This window comes from Calliopsis andreniformis, chromosome 5, assembly GCF_051401765.1.
Source record: "Calliopsis andreniformis isolate RMS-2024a chromosome 5, iyCalAndr_principal, whole genome shotgun sequence".
NCBI classification, from domain to species: domain Eukaryota; kingdom Metazoa; phylum Arthropoda; class Insecta; order Hymenoptera; family Andrenidae; genus Calliopsis; species Calliopsis andreniformis.
Genome location: NC_135066.1, coordinates 24,421,963 through 24,445,548, shown reverse-complemented (window position 1 = coordinate 24,445,548; position 23,586 = coordinate 24,421,963). Strand labels below are relative to the sequence as shown.

At 38.9% G+C, this 23,586-nt stretch overlaps 2 protein-coding genes across 22 annotated transcripts; one reads left to right on the top strand and one right to left on the bottom strand.

Annotated features, from left to right (window-relative positions):
• On the top strand, positions 1-21,814 carry LOC143179589 (uncharacterized). 21 transcript variants are annotated; one of them, XM_076378895.1, is made up of 14 exons: positions 2,186-2,779; positions 2,886-3,108; positions 3,198-3,416; positions 4,275-4,461; positions 4,570-4,712; positions 4,805-4,838; positions 4,933-5,062; positions 5,140-5,179; positions 5,284-5,386; positions 5,472-5,638; positions 10,399-10,815; positions 20,676-20,891; positions 21,102-21,301; positions 21,396-21,814. In XM_076378895.1, exons 11-13 carry the CDS (start codon positions 10,617-10,619, stop codon positions 21,125-21,127), a joined length of 441 nt encoding a protein of 146 aa, XP_076235010.1. In that variant the 5' UTR covers positions 2,186-2,779; positions 2,886-3,108; positions 3,198-3,416; positions 4,275-4,461; positions 4,570-4,712; positions 4,805-4,838; positions 4,933-5,062; positions 5,140-5,179; positions 5,284-5,386; positions 5,472-5,638; positions 10,399-10,616; the 3' UTR covers positions 21,128-21,301; positions 21,396-21,814. The 21 variants fall into 21 exon arrangements, with proteins under 21 accessions (XP_076235002.1, XP_076235001.1, XP_076235013.1 ...); XM_076378884.1 differs by adding an exon at positions 3,552-3,704 and having other exon boundaries at positions 4,805-5,062; XM_076378887.1 differs by lacking the exon at positions 2,186-2,779 and adding an exon at positions 1-210 and having other exon boundaries at positions 2,990-3,108; positions 4,805-5,062.
• Positions 1,590-2,116, bottom strand: LOC143179684 (histone-lysine N-methyltransferase SETMAR-like). The gene is made up of 2 exons (XM_076378997.1): positions 1,862-2,116; positions 1,590-1,814 (listed from the first exon to the last, which is right to left on the bottom strand). The coding sequence occupies exons 1-2, from the start codon at positions 2,114-2,116 to the stop codon at positions 1,590-1,592; spliced, it is 480 nt and encodes a 159-aa protein (XP_076235112.1).
• Positions 21,815-23,586: the final 1,772 nt, after the last annotated feature.

The window sequence follows — 23,586 nt, the reverse complement described above, 5'->3', positions numbered from 1 at the left end:
GTCGATTGTCGGTCATTAAAAGGTCAAGTGCTTGTTTAGTGAAGTGATCAGTGTTAGTGGCCGCGAAATGTTATAAATGCAAAGTGTCTTCTTTTGGTCTTGGATACCTGCGATCAGCGCTACCTGGGCATCATACCCCAATGATCGGGATCGGCACAACGACCTAATGGAGCAAGTGTTCAAGCAGCAAGTGAATTCTTCTTCGAATGGGTGAGTTTTACAGTGAGTTTTCATTGTTTTGATACACAGTAAAATAACGTACAATTCGTAGGATCTACGAAAACATTGCTTTTTATTTTTTTTTTACTATAGCATTACTTTACTAAATCGGCATTTTGAAACTCTTCTTCCTCGTTTTTTATGTTTTACAACTTTGTTAATTATTTTAAAAATCTGAAAAAATTCCAAAATATTTGTCGCGGTAGCTAACATGTTGCAGCATTTTTTGTTATAGTTTTTCCACCAATAGTTTTAACATAATTGGTCAATATCCTTCTTGTCTCTCGTTTTTTATGTTTTACAATTTTGTCAATTAATTTAAAAATCTAAGAAAATTCCACAACATTTGTCGCGATAGCTAAGATGTTCCTAATTTTTTGTCCAATAGTTTATGAGAAATCAACACTAACATTGTCTATTTTTTTCTACAACTTGGCTAATAATTTAAAAATCTGAAAAAATTCCACAATATGTATCGCGATAGTTGGCGTGTTCCTAATTTTTTTCATAATTTTTCATGCAATAGTTTAGGCGAAATTGAGCATTGACGTAAACATTTTGAGTTTCTTGTACAAGCCTCGAGCACGGTGAGTAGCAGACGCTCCGGGTAGCTTGTGACCTGTCGCTGGTCGGCCGAGCGCTCGCTATTCGTGCTCTCTGATTGGTCGGGGTTTTTCGTTAATAACTTGTTAACAATGCTTCGGAGGACATTTTTGCAAAGGAAAATGTTGTTTAGAATCACCCCAGGAATCTCCCATTTCCGGCTCCCACACTTAGTTTGAGACACCCCGTATATGTCTTGTTTTTGCCTAATGCACCTCTTTTCTACATTAATTACTCCACCAGTATATAACCTTCTTCATTAGATTCAAAATTATTAGGTCATTATAACACATCGATCAATAAGTCCCGGAACTAACTACTAAAACAACATGTTTTTGGCAATATTCTTCTTTATTCATTAACATAGTCTCCTTCAAGTGCGATACATTCATTCCAACGCGTTTCTTATTTTTGTCTGCCAGCCTTGTAGAACGATTTATCTTTGGCCTCTAAATAGGTGTTAGTTTCGGCAATTACTTCTTCGTTGGAAGCAAATCTCTTTCCCTGAAGCATATTTTTGAGGTCTGCGAACAGTCAATAGTCACTAGGGGCCAAATCTGAAGAATACGGTGGTTGCGGAAGCAATTCGAAATCCAATTCGTGCACTTTAGCCATCGTAACCAACGACTAGTGATACGGTGCATTGTCTTGGTGAATGAGCACTTTTTTCTTCTTCATATGCAGTCGTTTTTTTGCAATTTCTGCTTTTAAACGCTCCAATAACTCTATGTAATATACGTTATTGATGCTGTTCTCCACTCAGCTGACTACCATTTTGATTCCGGCGTATAGTGGTGGATCGACGTTTCATCCATTATCACACATCGACGCAAAAACTCCTTTTTGTTTCTTGTAAACAGTGCCAAACAGCGTTCTGAACCATCGATGCGTTGTTGTTTTTGCTCCATTGTGAGGAAACGCGGCACCCATTTGGAAGAAAGCTTCTTCATACCCAAATGCTGATGCAAAATAGTTATGATGCAAAATAAACACTACCAAATCATAACTTCAGGATGTCAACTATCTCACACAACTTCACTTTGCGATTGTCCACCACGATTTTGAGGGTTGTTTTAATGTTTTCTGGAGTACCAGCCTCATTTGTACGACCAGAGCGTTCAGCATCATTTGTGTCTGTACGACCATGCTTAAAATCAGCATACCACCGACAAATGATTGTTTTCGACGGAGCAGAGCCTGGATAATATTTTTCAAGCCATTGCTGAGCTTGAACGGTATTTTTCCCCATTAAAAAGCAATGTTTTATCAACACACGAAACTCAGTTTTATCCATTGTTTGGAAAATTACAAAAGTAGCGTCATTTAAACCACTCTAGTTTGACAACAAATGGTCGGAATGTCATGAAATCTTGACACGTATCGTTTGAAGGTTGGAACTAACTAAAGATGGTATGGATATGTAGCGATTCTTTTATATTAAAAACTACAATATTTATGAAATAAATGTATATATTAAATTTCTCACAAAATACACGACTGTTCCTCACAATCTCAAAACCAATTCTCTTTTCTCGTTACTATAAACAAATTAAACAGTTGAATTAACAAACAAATAAACATAACGCGCGTAAATTGAATTTTTGATGACGTTCGCTTCCTGTTTCCGCTTATTCTTTTATGAGGTAGGCTCCACAGTACTCCCCTCCTAGTAACCTACGCAAATGAGAGTTTCTTCTTCCCAGGGTATGTTTTCGTTGCATACCGCGAGGATGAAGGTTGATGATCATTTTCTGCTGTAGGTATTTCAACGACTTCTGTGGGAATTTCTTCAAAATAAGCCGGTTTAAGCCTTTCAGTGGAAACTGTAACTAAATTATCATTACATTTAACGGTATAAACTAAATCTGAATTCCTATTTATAACTTCAAAAGGTCCTTCATAAGGTGCGTCTAAAGATCCTCTTGTAGCATCAACTCGTACAAATACGTGAGAACAGGTATTTAATCCGTTAAATCTGAAAGGTTTTCTTTTAGAATGATGTGAGGTAGGAACAGGTCGGACTTCTTGCATATATTCCTTGAATTTGTTTATGAATATTTCAGATGGAGGATGGAAATCAGAATCGTAGAAGAAATCACCAGGAATTCTTAATGATTTTCCATAAACAAGTTCTGCTGTTGAAATCCTTAAATCCTCTTTGATGCAGGTCCGTAAACCTAATAAAACGGTTGGAAGAACGTCCGTCCATTTAGTATTTGCATGACAAATTATGGCGTTTTTAAGAGATCTGTGCCAGCGTTCAATTAAACCATTGGCAGCAGGATGGTAAGCCGTAGTCCGAATTCTATTTGCTCCAATAAGTTTACACAAGCTTTGGAAAAGTTGTGATTCAAATTGACTTCCTCGATCTGTAGAAATTGTGGCTGGAGAACCAAATCTGCATATCCAATTATTAAAAAATGCAGTAGCTACAGTGTCAGCAGAAATGTCAATGATTGGAATAGCTTCTGGCCATCGAGTAAATCTATCGATGATAGTTAAACAATATTTAAAACCATGGGAAATAGGAAGAGGTCCAACAATATCCATGTGAATATGTTCGAAACGAGAGTTTGGAACTGGAAATTGTGTTGGTACGTTTTTCACATGTCTATGAATTTTACTTCTTTGACATGGAAGACAGGAACGTGTCCAATCTTTTATGTTTTTCCTCATAAGTGGCCAAACAAATCTTTGTGAGATTAATTTTAATGTAACTCTTCCACTAGGATGTGAAAGATTATGTACTTGTGTATAAATCTGTTTCCGTAAAGAGATGGGTACGTAAGGTCTAATGTCTTCTCCGGATGTGTCACAATACAATAGAGAATCCGAATTATCTACGCGTAGACCGCAAAGCTTCAGTGAAGAGTTTGTTGCTTGTAAGATATTTTGTAACTCCTGATCCTTCTGTTGTTCCTTTAGTAATTCATCAATAGTAACAACAGTAGGCATATTTATTGATTCTACTCGCGAAAGAGTATCAGCAATAATATTAGATTGACCGGCAATATGAAGAATGTTCGTGGAAAATTGGCATATGTAATCGAGTTGTCTTACTTGCCGTGGAGAAGCTTTTGAAGACTTTTGAGAAAAAGCAAAAGTTAAAGGTCTGTGGTCAGTGCGTATCGTCAATTGTCGACCTTCTATTTGATGTTTAAAAAATTTAATGCTGCTGTAAATAGCTAGTAATTCTCTGTCATAGGTGCTATAATTTTTCTGAGTGTCATTTAATTTTTTAGAGAAAAATGCTAAAGGAAGCCAATTACCTTCATGGAATTGTTGAAGAACGGCACCAATGGCGATATCCGATGCATCTGTACGAATTTCTAAAGGAACATCAGCAATAGGATGAGCCAATAAAGTAGCGTCGGCTAACTGATTTTTGCAATAGTTAAAGGCTTGGAGTAACTCAGGCGTCCAGGAAATTAATCTTTTGTCCTTTCTTTTAGCATTACCCAGCAGAGCGTTGAGTGGAGCTTGAGCAGTCGCAGCATTCTTGATGAATCTCCTGTAAAAGTTGATCATTCCGAGAAAACGACGGAGTTCAGAAATATTCTTCGGAGTGGGGAAAGTTTTAATGGCTTCAACTTTGTCAGGAAGAGGTTTAAGTCCCTGTTCAGATACTGTATATCCGAGGTAAGTGACTTTCGATTCGCCGAAAACGCATTTTGCAATATTTATGCTTATACCAAAATCTTTAAGCCTTTGAAAAACTTTTCTTAGATGAATTTTGTGTTCGACAAGGTCTTTCGAAGCGATGAGGATGTCGTCAATATAACAGTAGCAAAAATCCAGTCCACGTAGAACTGTGTCCATGAATCTTTGGAATGATTGTGCGGCATTACAGAGACCAAAAGTCATGACTTTGAATTCGAAAAGGCCAAAAGGTGTGATGACTGCAGTTTTTGGTTGATCTTCTGTGGCAATTGGGATCTGATAATATGCGCGTGTAAGATCTAACGTTGTAAAAATTTTACAGTCGTGTAGTCGGTGTGTGAAATCGTGGAGATGAGGTATGGGGTATTTGTCCGGGATGGTAGCTTTGTTTAACCTTCTATAGTCACCACATGTACGCCAATCTCCCGTCTTCTTCTTAACCATGTGCAGTGGACTCGCCCAAGAACTGGAAGAGGGAACGCAGATGCCTTCTTTCATCATCTTTTCAAATTCCTTCTTCGCGATTTGTAACTTCTCTGGTGTGAGTCTGCGAGCTGGTTCATAAATTGGAGGTCCAGTAGTAAGAATGTGATGTGTAACATGATGTTTACATCCACGTTTTCCTAAAGGTTTCGTAATGTCAATAAATTCTTTCAGGAGAGATGAAAATTTTCCGGCTTCGTTAACTGTCGATAAGGTAACGTAAGATTTGGATGTGGTGTAAGCTGGGGAACTTAAAAATGTGATCCCATCCAGTAACCTTTTCCGTTTCAAATCAACAAGAAGATTATAATGTTTTAGGAAATCAGCTCCTAAAATAGCCTTGGAAGTATCTGCGATTATGAATTCCCATGTGAATTCTCGGTGTAGACCGAAATCGATGGATAGAAGTTTATGACCGAAAGTATTTATGACTGTACCATTTGCGGCATATAATTTTAAGTCGTCTTGTTTACGCGTTCCTTTAAAACCCTTTACTGGAATTACAGAAATATCAGCTCCGGTATCAACTAGAAAACGTGTTTTCGTTTTCCTATCTACAATAATGAGGCGATTCTTTGAATAGTCATCCGGAACTGCCTCTGATACCGATGACTTTACTAGTTTTCCGTATGCGTCGATGCTGCCTGATTTGGAGCTTGTCTCCAAGAACAAGGTGGGGTGCATTTCCTTGCTTTCTCGGCGAAATTTTGGTGATAAAAACAGTATTTACTATTTCGGGAATTAGATCTAGCTCTGTGTCTAAATCGATTTTGTTTCTGTTTTGAACGACGTGTGTAAATATTTTCCGCTAATGCTTCTATCATTGTTTTGAGCTCTTTGTAACGGACATCGGATAACGAAGGTGTGCCCGTATTTGTCGAAGAAGAAATTGCCGAGATATGTGATTTTGACATTTCATATATCTTATCCGCTTGTAAGGCTAGTTTCTGCAAGTCAGAAACTTCACTGATGGCTAATATACTTCGAATATTGTCTGGTAATCTTTCTAAGAATAACGAACGTAGTATTGAATCGTTACATTGGCCGTTTGATAAATTTCTTAATTTTTGTAGGAAATTAGAGGGTTTTTCCTCAGAAATTTCTAAACCATGCATTAATTTTCGTAATTTGGATTCATTGGTCTCTTCGAAAGCGTTAATGATTCTACTTTTTATCGTTTGGTATTTATTCTGTTGAGGTGGATCGATAAGGATGTCTGACACCATTGGAAGGATGCTCTGGTCTAAATGTACGACCACGTACCTGTACTTCGAGTCATCACTGGAAATGCGTGCAATGCTTAACGCTGCCTCGACTTGAGCGAACCAAAGTCCTGGACTTTCTTTCCAAAACGGGGGAAGTCTGACGGAACTGGTTGCGTTGATTGCACCGGAATTTTGTTGCTGACCGCTTTCTTGAGTTCCCGGATCATTTTGAGCTTGATCCTGTATTGGATCTTCCGTTCTCGAGTTAGATGGTGAAAATTCCGGCTGCCGTAATGGACAACGATCAAGAGGCATTTTCTTGTTAAATTTGTAAAAATTATTTAATTATCTATTTGTATCCGATCACGTCGTCGGTCACCAATTAAATATTGTAGCGATTCTTTTATATTAAAAACTACAATATTTATGAAATAAATGTATATATTAAATTTCTCACAAAATACACGACTGTTCCTCACAATCTCAAAACCAATTCTCTTTTCTCGTTACTATAAACAAATTAAACAGTTGAATTAACAAACAAATAAACATAACGCGCGTAAATTGAATTTTTGATGACGTTCGCTTCCTGTTTCCGCTTATTCTTTTATGAGGTAGGCTCCACAGATAAGTAATTAGAGGTGTCATCTGTTGGTTAGACCTAGGACTTATTGATCGAAGTGTTAATTACCTTCAGCTATTAGTTTTATATATTTTTGTCATTACACTTATTGTAGTATTTTAAGATACACAAGCGCATTTTCATACCTTTTTCTAATATTTTATATTCACCGTTAATTTAAGCTATTATTGTAAATATTACAATAGGATACTAAGACCCAACTTACTGCGCATGCACGTGCTCCAATTTTCGGGTATAGAAACAGGTGCTCCGTCCGCATATCTCAAAGAGAACAGATTTTGACATCAAGAACAACGCTGTCACTATCTCGGAGGCAGCTGATACACTCCCAGTGGTTATTAGAGACCGTTCCGTTCGAGACAAGGTTCCGGCGGTTATAGTGACAGAACTCCATACAAACTAGAAGTAGCTTAAAGATACTTAACGTGTGTAATTGATAATCTTTCTTGTTCTGGAGAGATCCGGAAATGATTCCTGCGTTATCTTCATAAGTACGGCAACGACTCTGACTCTGTCAGATCATGATCGATGTTCGACATAACCTTTCCAAATCTTGCGCTTCCTATATTACCGACACCGGTAGAACACGTCGCGCTATTCACACATTGTACACACTCGCGCATATAATTATAACCTTAGTACTTATTATACAATTATTATTATAAGTTAGCAGTGTTAATTAATTACTCTTATATATTAATTCATTTGACCATTCCGTAGAATGAACCGTTCAATAAGCGTTTGGGTTAAGAATCGCTTAAAAAAATTATATCGATACTCGATGTTTAGTTACGTCACGCAGTACTATGCTCAAGTTTAGTTTAATTATATCAATTATACCGTTTGTTTTTTCTTAATGTTCAATTAGTTAATTAATAAGTTTTGAATAGATTGTTAACGTTAAACAGATCCAAGTCTTAGATTTCTCACTCTTTTACCGCACGCCACACAAACTCCCACTATTTTCAATTTGTGAAGTAGCCGCTCTCCTCTCGAAACCTGTTTCTTTCTTTTCGCCTAGTGCATTGCGACATTAGACTAGTTTAGTAATTTTGTTTTAACAACATCAAACGTACTTCTGAATTAATTATTCTATTTACGTTCAATGTGTCGTGGAGAAACTCATGATTTATCGTATATAGTAAAAGTCGATTTTTCGTCGAAAGGGTAAACTTGAGGACCTTTGCTGATTAAACATTTCTTATTCCTCTCTGTAAATACTATGAGCGCTTAAAGTATTGAATCTTTTTCTTAACATTCTATGCGTTGCTCTTTATATGACGTATCACCGGTGCATGTCACAATGTCGAACCTCTCCTGGGGCAGGAACGATTTTTAGTGCGCATAATCATCAGTACTATTCCGAACTAACATCTATTGTACATGCCGATTACGAATCGTTTTTGCCTGGAAAAACCCAGTCCCTCTTCGCAATTAGTAGCTAATCCGTGCAGCAGTAGAATAACGAGAGGCACGCTTCTGCACTGGTATCGAAAGATACAGGGTGTCCCAAACAAAGTGTGGGAGTCGTTAAGGGGTGATTCCTGAGGTGATTATAACCAATTTTTTTCTTTGCAAAAATGTCCTCTGAAGCTTTGTTAACGAGTTATTAACGAAAAACTTCGATCAGTCAGAGAGCGCGGACAGTGAGCACTCAGCCGACTACTGACTGTGCACAACCTACGCGTAGCGTTTGCTCTCGCCGTACTCGAGCTTTGTACAAGTAATTTAAGATCTCTACGTTATTGCACAATTTCTCTTAAAGTATTGGATGAAACAATATGAAAAAAATCAGAGACACGTTAACTATTGCGACACAAATTACAGAATTTTTTCAGATTTTTAAATTAATTATCCAATTTGTAAAAAATAAAAAACAAGAGAAAAAATTGAAAACTGTCGATTTTGTACTGTGGCAATACCGGAATAATAATCATACTAATTCAGCAGATAAATATCACTAATACTGTTGTTCTCAATATTTTTCACCCTTTTCAATTTCATACACCGCAGTAAAAGAATAAAAAGCAATGTTTCCGTAGTTTCTACGGATTCTACACTATTATTATGCGCATTAAAACGTTGGAAATCGTGTCAAAATGTTTGTTTCCTAAGACATGTAAAACTAACCCGTAAATGCCATTTGTTGCAAACTGTAACCCGTAAAAGCTACGTAACTAGCGATTGTTATTTCTTTAACTATGGCGCACTAAACTAAAAAATGGCGAAGAAAATCTAGATAAGAGAATAAGTAGACATGCAATTGTTACCGTTAGAACTTTCCCATTCGAAGAAGAATTCGCCTGCTGCTTGAACACTTGCTCCACTCGGTTACGTTGCAAATCCCGGTCGTTAACGGATAAAGCAGTGGTAACGTAGGACCTGCCGCTCACAGATTTACGGCGCCACAGAAATACACCTTACGTTTATAACACTTCAGGGTCATCAATACTGATACTGATCATTTCATTCAAGGAGTACTTGACCTCCTAACCACTGACAACCGCGGAACGTACCGAATTAAAAACCCTATGGTTGTGGATTATTTTGGAATGAGATTGTTCCTGCGTTTCAAAACAACGTTGCCCTGAAATGTGACGGTTGGTTCGGATACTTTTCGCGGTACATGAGTTCCGACGCTTCCGCGTTGCCTCGGCACTCCACGGCAGAAAGAAAGGAAACGTTGTGTACCCCCCGGCGTCGGAAATCATGATCGATACTGACGATTTTTTCCGAAGTCTCTTTCCTCCTGCCCTTGCATCGTTGTAGATGTGACTTCTTAAGGGTGGCACTTCGTCAAAATACTCAAATTCGATTTTTCAGTTGGTATGACCGAGGGAGAGTCTTTATCAGTCAGAATTTTTTCGTGGAAGTGGTAGTTTCTTCTTCAGGTTGAAAAAGTTACAGACAGATTCATTGGGAAAAGCAAAGGCATATCCGATTTGTGTAGGAGACGGTAACGAGTGTCTCGCACATGTAGCTGCTTAGGGTAGTGTCGTCATCACTTCTACAGACATTTCTTTGCATTCGAATAGCGGAAATATGGAAGTTTTCATCATAAAAATACGAATTAGGGAAAGTTTTTCAACGTTAAACATTTTGTTAACGGATGTCTCGCACAGACAAACTCGTCGATGAGGGAAAATACATCAATTGTATTCTCATTCTTTAGTTACTGCAATGTCAGAGTCCTGTCTGCATTTTATTACGGTACACACGTAGTGACCATCTGATGTCCGTTTAAACCATCACACGAATTTCGTTACGTTTTTGATCCTTTGCACTCGGTTGTCCCTTTTAAGCGGACAAAATGTATGGAAAATAAAAACCTCCGAGTGCAAATGGTTAAATATTTTAATGTAATAAATTTGAAAAAATAGGTATCTATTAGTTGTAATATTTGGTCGTAATCGAAAATTTGACATATTAGTTGCTGCTGTGATGTTGCGCACAGCGCCGTCCCCGTTTTGGCGAATTACGCGAAGTTAGTGAAAACAAGGACCGTATGGCCACCTTGCGGAACGTATGCCGAGACACGCTTCCTGGAGGAAAATATCGTGAATTTGGAATCGCCGCTAATTTCAGGTGCCTCCGGTGCCGAGCGCGCACGGTGTTTCAGGGCCGTAGAGAAAAACTGAGGGACCCTAAGGCCGTCCCTGTCTCCTGGCCGTGCAGTTTCCAGATTCAGGCGCCGTATCTACACCGGATGGTACAGGGGCCCTTCACCCTCGAAGTTAAGGGACTTGCCGCCTCCGTAGAGGGCCAGAGAATCGAAGGAAAATCTGCCCACAGCGAGTTGAGGGATGGTTGCGCGATGCTGCCCTTCTACAATGGCTCAAAAGGAAGGCGAGGATCGAGGCGAGCCCGCAGTACGTTTCTCAGGCGGCAGGAGCCACAGGAAGTCCTGGGCAAGTCTTCGCAATGCGATTGAATACGGATCGTCACCGGAGAGGAGCGGTCTGCGCGCGGGGCCCCGCTCCTCGCATACGCGCTTGAACCATGGTGAGTACGGCGAGGGACTGTCGCGCTCGTGTTGTGGAGGGACGTGCCACGAATCAGGGGGGTCGTATGCGTGCGTGCCGAGCGTCATCACTCGTTGTTAATACTTGACTGACGACGCCAGCGACTAGCGAAATTAGGGTAAGCTGTATAGATTTCCTTGATCTAATTACACTGTCCAACAAATTCAAACTTTTTTTCGGATCTGTAATATCCAGTAGGTGATCCTTGTAGAATTCCCCATCCTAAATACGAATCCGAAAGTGGAATTGCTCTATCACCCTCAGTTTTCGAAAAACACGCATTTTTGTGAAATAGCACAATTTTGGGTAAAAATGAGATATTACATAAAATCTAGGAATGCTAGAAAGTTCGGACTGGTCTTAAAAACTAGAAGAGAGTTTCCTAAACAGACTAGTGTAGGTAGATTTAATTTTCCTTATTTCAAGTGATTGTAAATAGCCATCAAAGTTCAAAAAAAAGTCATCGCGCGCACTTTCTTCGCTGTATTTTCGTAATTTTACAGAAAATTCGGCGTCTAATACGAATTTACTACACAGCATCAGATTCTATGGACATTTCCGAAGAGAAAACCGTCCATTAAACGTGTCGAAACAGAATTAGATTCGAACAAATCGAGAAAATATCAATCGGTAACGAGTGCACGATGCTTCGTCTCGGCAGTGCCGTAGCTACGCGGAATCCGAATCGATAGTATCGTCCAATTGGGCCCCCATTTTTTGTATGTATGATCTTTCAATTCTTTCACATATCTTTGCATACGAATCACTGAATTGGAAAGCACCTTTCCCATCATCATACTTATTCTTAGTTATAAACAATTTCAATATTTATTACCCGAATACGAATTTTTTGTTAAAATGGAACTGTTAAAGGCTGTTGCATTCGTGCATAAATTTCAAGATTTTTCTACGGTAGAAAGTAAATATGTAAAATAAGGAATTACCTGATTCATCGTCCATACTAACAAACTTAAAAGTGCTTTCTTGCTGACTGTCGTTTATGTTGTGTGTCCTTGTTTTCCTTTATAAGGGTCCAACAGTAGTCTGCCAGCATTGCAGATATGTCTTTTCCTTGATATCTTTTCTCTATTCTGGATATATCTTGATGAAAACGTTCACCATGTTCATCGCTGACATCACCGAGGTTTGGGGGGAAAAAGTCCAGATGTGAACGTAAAAAGTGAATTTTGAGGGACATGTTGCAGCCAAGGTCTTTACATGCGTTGAGTAGTTCATTTACTATGGAAACATAATTTTTGGACTTATGCTTTCCCAGGAAATTCTGAGTGGTTTTTATAAAACACAGCCATACTTTTTTTCTAAGTTGTTTAATTGTTTTGGAAAGTGGCTATCTGCCATCAATTCTTTAATTTGGGGGCCGACAAATATACCTTCTTTTATTTTGGCTTCAGACATCGATGGAAATTTTGTCTTTAAATATGCAAATCCCGATCCGGATTTATCCATTGCCTTTACAAAGTTTTTCATGATGCCAAGCTGTATATGTAATGGTGGCAAATACACTTTTTGAGGATCAATGAGGTTTTTGTATTTAATATTTTTGTGTCCGGGGATTAAGTGTTGGCGTGGTGTCCATTCTTTTTTTATGTAATGTTGATTCCTTGCTCTGCTATCCCATTCGCAAAGGAAGCAACAATATTTCGTGTATCCTGCTTGGAGCCCAAGTAATATTGCGATTACCTTTAGGTCACCGCAAACATTCCAATTATGTTTTTGGTATTGTAGCTTCTCTAAAATGATTTTTAGAGAATCATAACACTCCTTCATTTGTGTCGTGTACGCAACTGGTATAGATGGATATACATTCCCGATGTGTAACAACACAGCTTTCAAACTAAGTTTTGACGAATCCACAAATAGTCGCCATTCCATCGGATTATGTTCAAAACCCAAAGCTTTCATTAATGCGTCCACATCTATGCACACACAGAGGTCTTGAAACATGCAAAAATATTGTTGTAATTTGTATTGTCGTGTTCTGAAATATGTAATTTTTGTTTCACGTTGTAGTAAATTCCACTCTTGCAATCGAGATCCTAATAATTCAGCTTGATCTTTTGATAACTGTAAATCTTGTACAAGATCATTAAGGTCGGTTTGGGAAATAAGATGCGGCTGTTTCGATGTCGAGGGAATTTCCGTATCATAATTTTGGTTTTCATCACATTCGATTTTTTCAAGTGTAATGTCTTGGTATGTACTCGGTACATTTGACGGTTGTTGTGAATAGGTATAAGTGCGTTATTTTTGTTGCGGACAGGTAAGAGTGTGTGGAGTGTGATTGACTCACTCGCATCGTGGTACGGATTATGTTTAGATCAAAGTGGACTAAAAGAGACTCGCCAAGGAACACCGTTTCCAAATTATCCGAGAAGCTCTGAATGGAGTGAATGCTTCCGCGTCCAATGTGGGTGCGTTGACGTGATCAAAACATTGTAAGATGATTAAATCTGACGAATGTGTAAGATTAAGGGTGAAATTGTATGAGGATGAGAGTATACGCGGCTAGGAAGGTCCCAAAAAGAGAGCCATAGCGCGCGGGGGGGGGGGGGGGGGGGGGGGGAGTGAAAATTGATGTCCCGACATGTATGCATCTGCGGATGCATTGGCTTCAAACGCGCGGGTTTACCCTAAAAAATGCGCGAATTCTCGCTGACAAAAACACTCGACTACGCAGCAGCGTTTAGTCGTGGTTCAAGCCGAGCGTGCAAAGGTAGACGTGAAAACGTCGACCTTAGGCCGCCATAAACCTCAAGAGGGAGGCCATCTCTCTGAGTGTGAAGGTTAAAAAGCGTGCACGGTGAAATCAAAAATGGTCAATCCGGGGCCGCCAGGCTACAGAAAGAGTCACGAGAATCGCTAATGGGGTTAACAGAAAATATTTATGTTTAATGACAAGTTTGGGTCACGACGGGTCGACCGCTCTGGCTCTCCGGTTACCTGCGAAACAATGGCGCTAAGGAGATATAAACTGTGCGGATCAGTATGAAAGAATCAATCGATCAGCAATAAGCCCTGTGTGTGGACAAATAAAGAGAAGAGAGGCAATTCCTTTCCTGTACAACGGTGGTATTGGTACCGGTAGTTCGTTTGAATGTGAAATAGGGCGAATTGCGGAGGGTACATTTGGGTACTCGATGCTTTTCTTTCCCTTTCTGTTGCAGCCGGAGATTTTGCACAAACAAAAATAACAGTCTGTGGTATGGTTACTTGGTTCTCTCCATACCATCGGAACTGCAAATGGCATCACTTTCCGATTTCCTCTCAACCAAGCTAAGAGGGTCAAAGCACAACGCTGGCAACACACATGAGGAGCCCAATACTGTTCTTGATCCCCAAGTTTGCACCCAAAATATTGTTCATAAGCAAACTGTATTGGTGGAGTTATACTTCGACGCTGTGATTTCAAAACCACTTCCCCGCAAACGTAACAAAAAGAGTCTGGCTGATTCACGCAGTTACGCGACATTATGGTACACGACACAAAATACAATAGTACAATATATACAGACACTTAACACTAATGTAATATATGTCTATAGAATAGAAGGAATATTGAAGCACACACAAAACTATATATAACTATAACATAAACACACACTTAACACTAATACATATGTCAATACAGTAAAAAAATTCAAGTTCACTACAAAATTCTATATAATTCACAGCACACGGTTATGTGATGCAACGAGTTTTGTATACTGCTTAGCACTACCGACTGAAACAGTTTCTGAAGCAAGACTGAGCTCTACTTAAAACAACGAAAAGCGAACCATAGCATTTTAAGAGATGTTTATTTTTCCTCTGATTGTATCAAACGATTGAGAGAAACATCGAGCGATGTTTAGATTTCATAAGGGTGCGCGTGGCAAGAACTGCTTCTTCTCCGTCTTCACGAAATCTCAGAACCTCGATTAAGTGAACTAGATTTTCCATGATTTTTGTTATTTAGGATTTTGAATATTCGATATACTACCGATGAAACTACAGAAGAACCCCGTTCAAACTTCGATCTCTTATTTAGTATTAGTTCATCAAAAATAAGTTTCACTTTAATGTCATTAGTTCATCTAAAACCAGAGTTAATTTGAATAAAATAAAAAGTCTACTGTATTACTTTTCTATTTGAAACTGCATTTCATAAGTGTCCAACAATGGATTTATTAAAAAAAGACGATTAAATGAACAACTATATAACTGACGATTCAATAGACTTTACATTGCTTTCAAATCCCGTTTAATAAGTGCATTGGATATTGAATTTTTTAAAATTAACAACAAATTCAGTGATGGGAAAGGTGCTTTCCAATTCAGTGATTCGTATGCAAAGATATGGGAAAGAATTGAAAGATCATACATACAAAAAATGGGGGCCCAATTGGACGATACTATCGGTTCGGATTCCGCGTAGCTACGGCACTGCCGAGACGAGGCAGACGAGCGATGGCCGCGTGGCGGCGAAGCATCGTGCACGCGTTACCGATTGATATTTTCTCGATTTGTTCGAATCTAATTCTGTTTCGACACGTTTAATGGACAGTTTTCTCTTCGGAAATGTCCATAGAATCTGATGCTGTGTAGTAAATTCGTACTAGACGCCGAATTTTCTGTAAAATTACGAAAATACAGCGAAGAAAGTGCGCGCGATGGCTTTTTTTTGAACTTTGATGGCTATTTACAATCACTTGAAATAAGGAAAATTAAATCTACCTACACTAGTCTGTTTAGGAAACTCTCTTCTAGTTTTTAAGACCAGTCCGAACTTTCTAGCATTCCTAGATTTTATGTAATATCTCATTTTTACCCAAAATTGTGCTATTTCACAAAAATGCGTGTTTTTCGAAAACTGAGGGTGATAGAGCAATTCCACTTTCGGATTCGTATTTAGGATGGGGAACTCTACAAGGATCATCCACTGGATATTACAGATCAAAAATCGTGTTGGACAGTGTTACCGGGCACGGAGTGCCGTTGATGCTAGGTGCGGTTCGGGTTTCCTCCAAGGCGTCTCGGATCTCGCGGTATTGTATATTTTGTCTAATGTATCGCTTATTCCGGTGTCACTACGCTGACACGACTTTTGTAACGGGTGAGTCAGCGCGTGCCGAGATTGTTAGAACGCGTGTTTGTTACTATGACCGACTACCTGTGTATTTTTCCGTTACCGTGCCGTTTGCACGATCCAGTCTTTTGTACAATAAACACTTGTGGAAGACACTCGCCGTTTCATCTTTGCTGGCGCCCCATAAAAATTCACGGTGTGAGGAGTGTGTGGAAGGAGTTGGCCGGATCGTCGGCTGTGGACATGGCTCACACTAGGCTATCACGTCGCAGTACATCTTTGATCGTACCACCGACCAGATAATGATAGACCTAACATTCAATGGGGTTTTGTGTCTCAGGTCAAACTGCCTTACCGATGCATAGTTTGTAGACTGAATTAGGCGACCTCTACTCACGAATAACGTTTACGTGGAGAACTATTTCAACCTGTGGTGAAATATCGAATAGTGTGTGTGCTTACATACGTGTGACTTCTCAGAATAGAGTCGAATTTGACAGTTCATTCAATATAGAAAAGGAGCTTTGCCCACCCACGCTTTAGCTCACATACTATGTGTTACGAATTAAAACATTGTAAAAAAATGTTATTTTGCATAGTTATACATATAGTCATGTCGTTACTTTTGTCTCTTCATGATATATAAATATAAACATATATATGAAAATATAATATGTTCTTTTACATAAAAATAATAAACTAACTAATTAAGAAGACCATGAAAAACAAATTCCAACTTAAATAATTAAATATGCTAGCGTTAAGGTATTTTGAGAGAGAGTTTGGGACGGTTAGCCGAACGAGAATGTGTCTTTGAGGGATTTATGATAGGGTAATAGGGTCTTAGTCTGCCTGTGGCTGATTGAAGGTGCATGAGATTAAACAGTCCCGTTGGCGCCTGATGGCTGATGGCTACGTTTGGCCTTCCAGTTATTGGGTGTTGTGTGACTGTTTCAAAGAAGAGCGAGTGTTTAAGGAAGGCAAGCGGTCCGACACCGTATTGCTAAAGAATGGGAATATTGTTCCTAAAGGATCTGACCACGGAGTGGGGAAGGCTATGCCTTTCGGTAACAGGACTGTGATGAACCCCACAGCACTTACCCCAACCATTGTCTAAGGAACAGATTTCTTATTCTTCGTATTTTTCTGACAAATAAATTTCAATACAATTTCTTACAAATTTATCCAAACAAATTGAATCAGAGAACCATATCTAAATTTTAAAATTGTTTATTATTATAAACAATAATTTAACGGATTTTTTCCAGTTCCATTTAAAAGATCAGAGCGTTATTTATAGCAAGTCATCTTGCGAAATAATAATTGAAACGTTACGAGTATTAAGAAAGTTAAATATATTCTTATAGATATCCTCCAGAAGAATATAGAAAAAAATATAGAATCTCGTTTCAAAAATATCAGTGACCTTGAAATCTCGTAAAAAGAATGACTGGGAAAAATTCTTTCCATTGTTAAATTACATTGTGTAATAATAAACAGGACAAGTATGTAGGTGCTCTCATTTAGCTTGTTTATATACTATAATTATTATGTTTATTTATTATTACTATTTACTTTGAAATACTTTGAAACTTTGAAACTTTACTACTTTATACTTTGAAACTTTACAAAGATTGCAAGTTAAAGTAAGTTATTATACAACTATTACAACATATAACAAATATTGTTTCTTAGTACCATGATTTTTTTTAGTTATATACATTAATATATATACATTAAGAAGTTTTTATAGTTTAATAGTTCAAATCGTTAGAAAATTGTACTGTTTAATAGCTTAATACATTACAAAATGTTAAACTTTAATATCTCAATGGCTGATACGTAGAGTATAGTTATTATTTATGTAAGTAGTATGTCTTATTTTCTAAATATTGCAACTTGATTTATATTCTTCATATTTTCTATATTTTGGCAGAAATGAATGAAATTCGCAATATAGTTATTAACTATTACTCTTACATAAACATTCAAAACTTGCGGGCTTAATATAACCTGCCTACTCTATTTTAATTGTAATTCCGAAAATTCGTAGCGTTACAATCTACTTTGAGACTTCGCCGGTAATATTGGCGGTGACACTAAAATGATAATGGGGTGCTAGCACCCCAAAAATCAGGGACAGAAAAATACATAGGATGTTAGGTCTATTATTACCTAGTCGGTGATCGTACAGCCAGCTCACTGCATTCTGGTCGCACCGATACTTACGCACATAGAAGAGTTTACCGTCACCGCGGAATTCGGCAGTCTGTGCCATCTGGCGACATTTAAAATAACTACTCTCAATATCCTGTGTCATTCTCTGGCGGTAAGTACTATGGGACGACATAAGCTGTGCGCCCACGAGCGCACAAACTACGTGCGTAGCTATGCGCGTCAGTAGCAGTATATTGTAGCATATGGAGGTCCGCACACGAGGTAAGTTGTAACACGCGTTAGCTTTTTCTCGGCGCATGTATGCTAGATACGCGCGTTGAAACTCGTCGCCGACCCGAGGCGGACCTCCCGTGATCCTTGTGTTCAAGCATTCGAGCCAAGGGTTAGGTGCAGCCGCTCAACGGCGTGGTTTATGGCATCAATAAAATTTTCAATATCTCTTAATACGCATTGTATTGTTATGAAAGTAGAGCTAATCATCTCCCATTTAAAATAGTACCAAATTTCATGTAAATCGGCTTGTTTTCAACGGAGTAGTATCGTGTAGTGTATATGAAATTAGGGGAGAGCGGGCGAATGGGTTTGACTCATTTAGGATTTCCTCATATTTGTGTCTTCCAGTCTAATATCTTCCTCTATGCAAGTCAGGAGTTCGTCAAATGATTTCATTGACATGCAGAAATAATTGAACCACTTCTCGGGGTCTGCACGCAATTTTGGCAAAGGGGTGAAATAATGCCCATGTTGCTGCCGCTCACGATTTATCGAGTGTAGCCCGGGTCTAACAATCGTTTTTCTCGCTTTTCTTGCAAATACAAAAAGCTGTCGCTGAAATCCATTCTTTTCGCACTTTTTTCACCAACTTACGCTGCAGTCCCAAACGGCGGGTAGGTGTGCAGGTACGATCATAAAAATTAACATCTGTCGCAACGGACGACGTCAATTTTAACGCACGCTTCATTAGGCGGCTATGTCAAAAGGTGACTTTGCAAATTTTTTAGTTATTGCTACGGCGTCTGTAAAATTGGCACCTCCACGTGAGAATTTTCATAAGAAACAAATCATATTCGTTTGTTCATGATTCATCAACATTTGTCCACCCAAAATTATTGTTTGTCCACCCACAAAAAAAAAAAAAATTACGGAGGAATCAGAAACATGAGATGTTAGTACCCCTTGAACGTTTTTCATTATTTTCCAAATGAAATATGATTGTCCATGAATTTTTTACATTTGTTCAACAGAAATTTTCAAATTCGAAATTCAGAGTTTAACATTAACACCCATCAACAGTCTCCAAAATCTAAAGTCGGATTTTCTAAATATTTTTATAACATTTTTCTGTAGAAAGGAAAAACGAAAAAGCGAAACCAATTAATGCAGGTCAGTTACGGATAATTGCATCATACTTAAATATTAACGAAAAATGTTAATGACTGTTAATGCCAAATTTTATAATTTAGTCATCACTTTTTTGAGGGGACAGACAAACGAGAATTTTCAGTGGATCAATGTCGATAAATCACGGACAATCATATTCCATTTGAAAAAAAAAAAAAAAAAAAAAATGAATAACGTTTATGGAGGTGCTTACGTCTCAAGTTCTTGATTTCTGCATAACTTTTTTCTCCATAACTTTGGGATGGACAAACGGAACCTTTTATTGGACAAATGTAGACAAATCGTGGACAAACGAATGTGACTTGTCTTCTATAAAAATTCTCGCGTGGCAAATGCAAAACGTGGGTCGCCCTGCCATATGCGAATGCGCGTATTCTGGCATAAATGCATCGAGGAAAATTCAACGCAAGCGTCAAGATTCTGCAACGTCCGTAGAAACTAACACACGTACCTCGTGTGCGGACTCCCATATACTCCAATGTATTTCAAAAACGCACGTGGCACCGGTCGCAACGCTCGACTTCTACGCGCATCGCCTAACCCTCGTGGGCGGCCAGCGAAGGCCCTACGTCTGTCGAAATTGACGCGCGTAGCTGCGCACGTATTTTGTGCGCTCGTGGGCGCCTAGCCATAATCATGCCAAAATCCGGCTGCGTTAACAGACAAATACTTTTGTCGCAATAATATAAACATGCTACGTTCATCATTTATAAAAGGTTTTCCTTTGATACATTTCTCATTTTTGTATCGAACTAAATTTGTCAATTTATGTGCTAATATAAAAAATAAGAAATTTCAAAATCGTTTATTAATACAGTAAAAAATTAAATATTGCTCATATGCGAGTAAAGTCAGACGACACGGAAAACATGAATTACAAATTGTAATCATAAAGTAGTCTAATATAAGGTATATTTTGGTAAATGTATTCTTCGGAGTTTTCTCCAATTCAGCCACTTTTTTCGCATATGAGCGATGTCTAATATTTGCTACATAACTGAAATCATAGGTTGTTTCAGTAATATTGTTATTGTTATTTCATCCCACTTAAGAAAATGATTTATTCTGTCAACATCGTTCTTTTCTAAAATACTATAAAAAGCAATGAAGGTTACATTGATAGCCATAACCTGGACATACCTAGTAACATGGTACGATTGCAATGAATTTTTCAGTTTCATGTTCTGAAAATCTATCCCTGTCAACAACTTCCGTAAAAGCAGTAGCCAGGGAATTGTCGGCACCTACAATTTCCATCGACAGACTCTCCACGGAAGATTTTAAATTTTTTATTCCAAAACTTTCAATTAATGCAATAGAAGCCGGACTGGCATCAGTAAGGATTGCTGGATTTCGAGACAAAGCGTCAGCGTTGGAATTTTGTTTTCCAGGTTTGTACATAACGTTATAATCATATTCGTTCAATTTTATTCTCCATCTCATAAGTTTAGACGTTGGATCTTTCACACTGTGTAATCAAACTAGCGATCGATAATCTGTTATTAACGTAAAATGATGACCATACAAATAAGGTCTGAAATGTTCCACAGCGAAAAGAATAGCTAACAATTCTTTCTCTATAGTTGCATATTTTATTTCAGAGTCATTCAGAGTCCTCGACGCATAAGCTATAGGAAGGTCTTGTCCAACCGTTCCCTGACTTAACACTGCTCCTAAAGCATAATCAGAAGCGCCAGTTGTAACCAAGAACGTTTGTTCGAAATCTGGATACTAAAGTAATGATTCTGTATATATAATTTCTGTACTCCAAACGAAGGGAACATCTTTTTTTAACAATTGTGTAAGCGGTTTAGAAATTTTTGCCATATTAGGAATAAAACGCCTATAATAACCAACGAGACCTAAAAATTGCTTAATATGTTTCTTGTTTCCAGAAACAGGAAAGTTCCTTACAGCACTGGTTTTTTGAAGATCAGGTCTAACTCCTTTCGAAGAAATTACATGTCCAAGGTATATTACTTCTTTTTTAAGAAATTTACATTTTTCAGGCTGAAGAGTTTGTAATCTGGCCAACAAATTTTTAACTTACGACTATGTTCTTTCAAGGAATCAGCATATAACACTATATCGTCCATATAAATAAATAACTCTACTCCTTGTAATCCCGATAACACTAAGTGCATACACCTCTGAAAAGTCACAGGAGCATTTTTAAGTCTAAAAGGCATCCTATTAAACTCATAGTGGCTATTAAGTGTTGAAAATGCAGTTTTAGCTTTTGATTCTGAATCTATAGAAATTTGGTGAAAGCCTGATGCTAAACCTAATATACTGAAGTATTTGGCTGCTCCAAGTTGATCTAAAATATCCGTTATATTCGGCAAAGGATAAGCGTCACTAATTGTCTTTTCATTCAACTGTCTGTAATCAATACTTCCAGAATACTAACTTTCTCATCTTCATTAAGCTCCTGCAGTCAAGAATTCTACATAATTGGATAATTCTAGAAGTATCTGCTTGTGAACGTTCTACATCAGGATCTTCTGTACGAGCTGACCGCGATGAGGGTAACTTTTCATTAAATTCCTCTAATTCGACCGGTGGTATAGTAAGTGTAACATTGTCAGGTGTAGTGTTTATAGCAAAAATTTTGGCAAAACCGTTTTGTTGAGTAGCAATTACTTCACCTACACAAACTTCTGTGTTTGAACTAAACCTTCTTATATAACCTGTCTTAGTTCGTGAACCTTTTATTGGAATAGTTATTGTTTAAAAAGCGGTTATATAACGGGCATTTGGCTCGTCCGCGAGATTCGTGATCTATTGGTATACTCGGATCTAGTATACAACGGAATCGGAGATTCCGTTGTATATTTGCTGTCCTAGCAGCAAAACACGGTCAGTTGTCGTATGACTCGTTTTATCGTTAAAATTGAAGTTCAAACAAAGTAAGCATTGTCGAGCAACGGTTTTGAACTCCAGGCCCGATGTCGAGTGGGAACATCGGAGCCTGAAGGAGAGAGAGAGTACATCGTATTACAATAGAAAGAAACAAAAGATAATTGGTGAGCGCCGCGTAGTGGTAAAATTTAGCACGTCTTCCGCTTCGCGGAGACACGCGCGGCTCTCGCCCCAGTCGTCTTACGACAACCAAGCTTGCAACAGTCAGTGCGACCGTTCGTCAAGCGTATCTCAGCTAGCCAGTCTTCAGATTTCAGGTAGTTTGGTTGCCAGACACTTGAAATCTCACTAGCTTTCAACAGTTGAAACATTGTCTCCTGCAACCAGGAATCTGCTCTGCTCGATTCATACGTATAATACGTACGACAGAGCACCTAGTTCGTCCAAGGGGACAACTTAGCGAGATTTGCGCTCTTGGAATCGGGCCCTGCCCTGATTCTCTGAGTTTCGTCTTCGTCTAGGAGCAACAAAGGCCGCTGCCTGTTGGATCTCTGAGAGACGGGTTACAACGGAGAGAGATAACGTACGTACCCATCACCTCTGCGTTACTCGCGCTCTGCCACCCCGTTTAGCAGCAACCCCCGTGTGACGAATAGAAGCACATGGTGAGGTGAACGGAGTCGCGGAGCCTCTGGCCGTCCTCAGCCTCCAGGACTAGCAATCGCTAGTTATAGCGTGTTCCCCCGCTCGCGAATCCCCAAGTTATCGGGATTCGTACGAAACGAGCCTTTCTATAAGGTGCAAGGTGAAGAGAAGAGGTCCCCCCTCCTCTCCAGCCACTCGCTCATCGACTTCTTCTTCGCACCAGAAGAAGAGTCTATAATACAGTCCACTGCATTACCTTCGTGTTACAGGCAAGGTATTGCTATCCCCTCCACATAGGCTCGTAATCGAAGCCTGGGGTCGGGAATCTTCGGTACAGCTTGATTTACACTCTCGCTTACCGCCGCGGTTCCGCCGCTATTTCTCTTTTTCAGACGCCAACGTCGCTGAAGAGTTTGAGCCGGCGTCGCTACCACACCAAGGGCCCTCCGATCCACCGCCGACCACAGGAGCCGCCGAGGACCGGAACAGGCCCCAGTCCCCCATAGACACACCAAACTCTAATGAAGGTCGTTACTAAGTCCTTTTAAGGGCCGACTTAAAATTGAATTTGTGTACCCG